Source organism: Cynara cardunculus (genome assembly GCF_001531365.2).
Source record: "Cynara cardunculus var. scolymus isolate 2C chromosome LG 2, CcrdV1, whole genome shotgun sequence".
NCBI lineage: Eukaryota > Viridiplantae > Streptophyta > Magnoliopsida > Asterales > Asteraceae > Cynara > Cynara cardunculus.
Window position 1 is genome coordinate 2,573,462 of NC_037529.1, and position 6,699 is coordinate 2,580,160.

Consider the following 6,699-nt stretch of genomic DNA (forward strand, 5'->3'; position numbering starts at 1 on the left):
GGGTTGAGCAACTTGATGTAAACAATGCCTTTTTACATCAAGGTTAGGATGAGGAAGCGTATATAACAATAACACCTGCTTAGAAATGTAATAAAGCAACCCCAAATGTTGTTGTTCATTTCAAAAAATCCATTTATGAGCTCAAACAAGCAAGTAGGCAGAGGTTGCCACTTCAAATCATTTCTTGTTGCAACAGCAGTATAGTCGAAGTCATGCAGATCACTCGCTATCTCCACAACCGAGGGGGCAACTTCTTTTAGCATTATTAGTATAATATGATACACTTGGGTACAAGTCAACAGATGATCAATGAGATTAACTATCAGCTTCATTTACAGTTCAATGTTAAAGATTTGGGAACTCTTGGATATTATCTTAGCATTGAAGTCTTAAGGAATGACAGGGATTTATTGCAACCTAAGAAATTTTAAAAAAGGCTGGTGGTACAGATCAAAGACCTTGTTCTAGCCCTCTTATGCATCAAATTGCGGTTGAATGAAGGAGAGGACTATGCAGATCGATCTTTCATAAAAGCATAGTTGAACACTTACTATATCTGACCATGATTAGACCAGATCTGACTTTTGCAGCTCGGTCTTTGAGTTAGTAATGCATAAACCTAAAATAACTCATTTCAAAGCCTTACTTAAGTCCTCACACACTAGCTCTTGGACATGGTCTACATTATTCATCTACTACTTCCTTAATTATTTGGGTACTGAATGTTCTTATGTGATTCCTTGATTTCCTCAGTCTAAGAATCAATTAGTTATCTCTAGATCCTCAATAAAAGCTGAATACAGATCATCGGCTGGAACAAGTTGTGAAATCGCTTAGTCGGACTTCTTTACAGACACAACTTCTCTGACTGTGCCTATTCCTTTTTTCTGGAAGGGTGTCCCAGCCAGGCTATGCCTAGACTAATCCCGGCAAATTATAACTGCAAGAAATCAGCCCTGATAAACTTAGTGGCCACAATTGTTATGTACGCGTGGAATCGAACCCTGGGCAGATGGGATATTCCACCACATCCCCATGGCCTCAACACCACTATGCCACAACCCTTGTGGTTCCTATTCCTATTTCTCTGTATTGTGATAGCAAGTCCACTATAGTTTTAGCCTCGAATCTTGTGCAGCATGTGAGAACAAAGCACATCTAAATCGATTTCCACTTAGGTAATGTGGTGATTGATGGAACAACTCATCACCCTCGATTGAAGGCTTCTTGTAGGAGTATATTTAGTAGCTTAGTAAATATGAGGGGATAATGTGTAATATTTCCTATGGTTGAAGGCTAGCTTGTCCTTTTCTGTTAGTTAGTTACCTAGCAGTGGACGTTTTGTCAGGGCGTCCTTTATTTGTCCAATGAGTGTATTTAGATTTCTTATAAACGGGTCCATGTACTTTCATATTGATTGAATACTTGCAAATCTGCCAGTTTTCTTCCTCATGAAACCTCTGTTTACTGCCATTCATGGTGCACCAAGACTTCAAAAGAATCATAATCGATCATAAACTACTTCTTATGCATCATAAGATGCAAACAACTAGGAGAAATCGAACCGACTATTATCTAAAAAAAGTATAGAATTGCCTTTAAAATGTACTCACTTGCACCTTATAAATGTTAAAACCAAACCAAACCAAACTGACTCGATATATCCCACTCGAAAGTAGGCTATGAGGACACCTTACAAGGTAATAACTAAACTGAATTCTTTTACTAAAATCCTTTAATTATCGCTTGAGATGTATGAAATCCTTCCTGTAAGACTATAACAGCAAAAGTGAAGTGATTCACTAGTAAAAGTCAACGCATGCGTAAACTTACCTGAATTACAACAATGGTAATGGCAACACATTTACAAAAATCAATATTTGCTTCCACAAATTCTCGAATTCTACCAATTTCTCTGGTGGGGTCCGAGGGCAGATCCTAACAAATGGCAGATGCGATTAGTGAAGTAACTTTTGTAGCAAATATGTATAAACATATACAATGATTAGAGTTTCATACCCTTTCCCAATGACGGTCAAGTGCAATGAACAAAATGAAAGCCACCTCCAGTAAGATGAATACAGTTTTCAGAAGAGCATACTGCAATTTTTAAGTTTTAAGGAAAAGAACTCTAAGGGTTAGCCATATTGATTACAAAAAAAATTAAGTTGTAAGGAAAAGCACAAAATGAACGCTTGGTTTTGATCACAGTAAATACCCTATCCCAGATTACTTAAAAATTTCCATAGGCTACTTTCATCAATGGCCAGATTACATAAAAGGGTAACCATTTTTTAATGGTTAAACAAAATTACACAAATGTGAATCAGCTTAAAAACATTAGATTTTCCTTTATGTTAAACAGATTTTCACTTGGATATTCAACATCAAGAAAACTTGAGCTTTCATTTAACAACTGCATGTTCAGAAGCTCTGGCGCTCTTGATTTTTCAAAGTAGCAGCCTTCACATAATTAACAGAGACACTAAGAAGTTTTCGAAACTTCAAGGTCTGCCTAATCCCATACAAGAGTTTGGCCACTCAAACTTGCTAGAACATACATACAAATGAAGATTATGGGAAAATGAAAACAAATATAGCATTCAGCCCAAAAACGACAAGAAAAGGATACGAAATAAAGGCAACACCCGTTAATAGCATCAGCTGCAATATAACCCATGCAAGAGATACAGCACATCGTAACACCCAGTCCCATAAATGCATATATGAACCTGCCGTGGAAATGGCGCCACATGATCAACAAAATTCACATATGATAAACTTTGTAATCAGACCCATACCTAATTAAAACAAAAAACCCTTGCCATGAAACGACTTATCAGTCGATTTATCAATCACCATGGAATAGGATATACATCACATATCTAATTATAATCTTCAAATTTGATCAGAAGCCAAACTCATGCCACTTGGTGAATTTGAAACACGAACAATTCACAATTTATTGTTACCATCTTAAAATAAGAGATTGCTTGGAATAACTATTTTAAAATAATTTACCATTTTTTTAAAATCAAACTTATGAAGAATAAATCAAATGAAATATCAGTACATGTATATTGGAGTATTATCTATGAATAACAGCAAAGACTTCGGAAACATAATTAATAAATGCAATAATGCCTGCCACAGTCAAAGTTATGTGAAAAATAAAATAAGATGAAGATTCCTGCATTCGTGGATCTCATTTCTCGGAACTGATTAAATTTGATTTTGGATTATGGAGTTGTAAGTCATCAACGACAACAAATTAATAATCAAATTTCCCTTCTAAAAAGATTGATAATAATAAATAAACAAATTGTAAAAGTTAATTATGAAACAGTAACCGTGTAAACTCATATCTTACACGTTAATGAGGATCACGGTTATCGATGCATTTACTCACATGTTTTCTGTTTCACGGTTTTTCGAATATAGAAGAACTCTAAATTTGCAGTCTCTAGTGAAAAGGGAAGAAGATTAGAAGTTACCACGGTGAAGAACTGGAGCTGACATCGACTATTGTCCTTCCGGAAACACTACTCATCATGTCAGCACCAAAATTCTCATGAATCAGTTGATCAGAAACCCTAACAGTGTTGAAAATGGTTGAAACGGAATCAGAAGAATCCGGCGAGGGGGCTGGAGGTGGAAGAGTAGGGACTGGCAAGTGTTTGTCCCAGCAATTTAACATATAAACAGAGTAAAGAATAATCGAAATTCCAACAAATAATTGGAACAAATTCAGGAATTTGAGAGCAAATGTGAGAGACGTATCGCAACATGATTTTCTCATTTCTTCGTTGATATCGCCGAGAATTTTGATGTTCAAAACCCCAAAAGTTGCAGTAGCTTCAGTTAGAGAAAAGCCCTAATCCTGTCCAATCGATCAACCGTCTTTGACTTTTCTTCTTGACCGTCTCCTCTGACTTCGAATTTCCCGATTATTATTTTTTTAGCCAATTGCTTATAAAAAATAATTTATTGATTTATTTTGGTGTGTCATCAGTAATAAGTATTTTTGAATATTTGGATAAACAACTTATATCTGTGTCAAATCAGTAAAAATGAGTTTTTGAAAAAGTTAAACTCTTCTGACTTATAATAAGTTGATAGGTGTTTTTGTAGAAAAGTATAAGTTGTTTCAAATAAACAATCCCAAACACCTCCTAAAAATATTAAAAGCAAGAAATAGCAATCTACTTTCATGAATTTTTTTATTATAGCATTCTATTTTTTTCTTTATTACAACAATATACTTTCAAATTATTTTTTATTAAGTCATCATACTTTAAAAAATATACCTATGATGACAAAAAAACATTTAATTTTTTTTTCTTTTTCTTATTAAGTTGCATGCAAATTAAATATTTTTAGAGTAAAATATTTATTAAATAAATATGAAACATTATTTTCGAGATATATTTTATTTATAAAAAAAAGCAACTTTTCTTATTTTATGTTGTTGATATAAATATATATATATATATATATATTTTAAAGTTCTCTCAAATGTTGACGAAATAAATTGTGTTCTATAATTTTTTAATATTTTTATATTAATAAATAATTCAAAAAAATCTAATTAATTTAATACATTTATACGTCAAGTAAATTTTTTTGAACAAATATAATATATTCTTTAAAAGATAATATTTTTTGGTAAAAAAGAAACAATTCTTATTTTCCTTTTTTCAAAAAACACATATTTTTTTAAAAATATAAGCGAGATAAGGTATGTTCTACTAGTTTTATTGATATTGGTATATTAATGAAAATTTTAGATTTTTTTTAATTCATTTAATATATTTATTAAATAACATGTAAAATATCTAAATATTAAAATTAAAAGGGCAAACTGCATGAAAAAATAACGTACTTTAACTTGATTCCTATTTTGGGTAACGTACTTTCAAAACTTCTATTTTGGTACTTAAGATGTAAAGTTTTAAACATTTAAGTACCCGGGTAACTGATTGAAGTATTAACAGATTATCATGCTGATGTGGTATCCAACTCGGTATTATTTACTGACGTGGTCAGTGACGTGAATTTTTTTTAAATATAAAATTAGTCTTTTTTTAATCTAATTTTAGTCTTCAAGTGGTTACCCGGATATTTAAATGTTTAAAATTTTACATCTTAGGTACCAAAATGGAAGTTTTGAAAGTACGTTACCCAAAATAAGAATCAAGCTAAAGTACGTTACTTTTTCATGCAATTTGCCCAAATTAAAAATACAATATTTAATAATAACTAGTAGATGTTATAATAAAATAATTTTGAAAGTACAATGATACAGTAAGAAGGTCACATCACTATAGTACATGTGGATAACTTACGTGAACAATGAGGTGGCACGGAAACCTGATATAATAGGTAAATTTAAATCAAAAGGTTATCCAATGCTATAATGGGTCAATTTTTCAAAGTACAATGTTCTAATAAAAAATAGTTTGAAAGTACATTGTTGTAATAAGAAAAACTGAAAATACAAAAATACTATAATAAAGAAATTTATGAAAGTAGATTGCTATTTTGTGCATTTTGCTCTTTTTAAAATTGATTACCAACAACCTCAATTAGTTTTTATACATCGCCCATCTTCAACAACACTATTGTTAAACGGGTACTATTTTGCTCATTCAATGAGGGCCCAAGATCAAAAGAGACTTAGAGGTTGTTTGTTTACCTCTTAATAATTTCATTAAGAAACAATCTCTAAATCGTTAAGAAGTAAATCTTGTTTGGCAAAAAAAAGTTTGTCTTTTAATGGTTCTAAAACCCTTTAAATGATTTTGTATCTTGGGCCTTCCTTAACCATTAAGAGTCCTAATGAATAAACAATTACCAAACAATTATATTTCATTTTACACTATATCATGAGAACCTCTTAATCATTCTGACTACTTAATGATTATGCACAAAACCATTCAACAACTATCAAACAGCCCCTTATCTTGTATCTGGACAAAATCGTTATACCCTTTTGTCGACTCAGCCAATACACTTTTTCATGAACATAAACATATGAATATGTATTACCGTTGATTGAACCAAGTACAAACGTCCCTTACAATATGTGTAGTATGTATGTGCATCAGTGTGATACCGTGCCTAATAATATTGATGTCCTAGCTAGGGGTGCACAATAAATTATCAATCCGTGAAGCCCAACCAACCCAACCCGCTAACAACTCAATTAAACCCGATCCATCTACTCGCCAAACCGCTAACCCACCAATTAGGAGGGTTGAAATTGAGTTGGGCCTAGCTCAACTCATGCAACCCGTTGCTAATATATAGTTTTTATAAAATTTTATTTATATACATGTTTATTATGTATGTGTGTGTATATATATATATTAATAATGTATAAATTTTATATAATTTTTATTGATATTATGTTTGTATTTTATTTTAGCTAAACGTATATGTTACCAAAAAAGATTCACGATCAAATAATGATGACAAATAATCTAATTAATAAAAGAAAATTATTGAAATCTTTTTTGCAGCAACAACAAATTGATATGTCGGATAATATGAATGATATTGATAGATATTTGGTTGACAAATTCATCAATCTAAATACCTCGTCATTTTATGTTGTACTTTAATAGAAAAAAAATGCTTAGTTATAGCATTCGCTACAACAACATTAATAGGATGCCTAAAATGTTTGAGCATCCTAAT

The 6,699-nt window shown here is 31.7% G+C and overlaps 1 protein-coding gene across 1 annotated transcript in view; it reads right to left on the reverse strand.

Moving 5' to 3' along the window:
* LOC112507886 (tetraspanin-18-like) overlaps positions 1 to 3,861 on the reverse strand; it is a 7,039-nt gene extending 3,178 nt beyond the window's left edge. The window contains exons 1-4 of the mRNA XM_025112628.1: positions 3,495 to 3,861; positions 2,633 to 2,732; positions 2,020 to 2,100; positions 1,834 to 1,938 (exon numbers count right to left, since the gene is read on the reverse strand). Coding sequence (XP_024968396.1) covers positions 1,834 to 1,938; positions 2,020 to 2,100; positions 2,633 to 2,732; positions 3,495 to 3,799 — 591 coding nt within the window. The 5' untranslated portion in view covers positions 3,800 to 3,861. The remainder of the gene's footprint in view (positions 1 to 1,833; positions 1,939 to 2,019; positions 2,101 to 2,632; positions 2,733 to 3,494) is intronic.
* Positions 3,862 to 6,699: the final 2,838 nt, after the last annotated feature.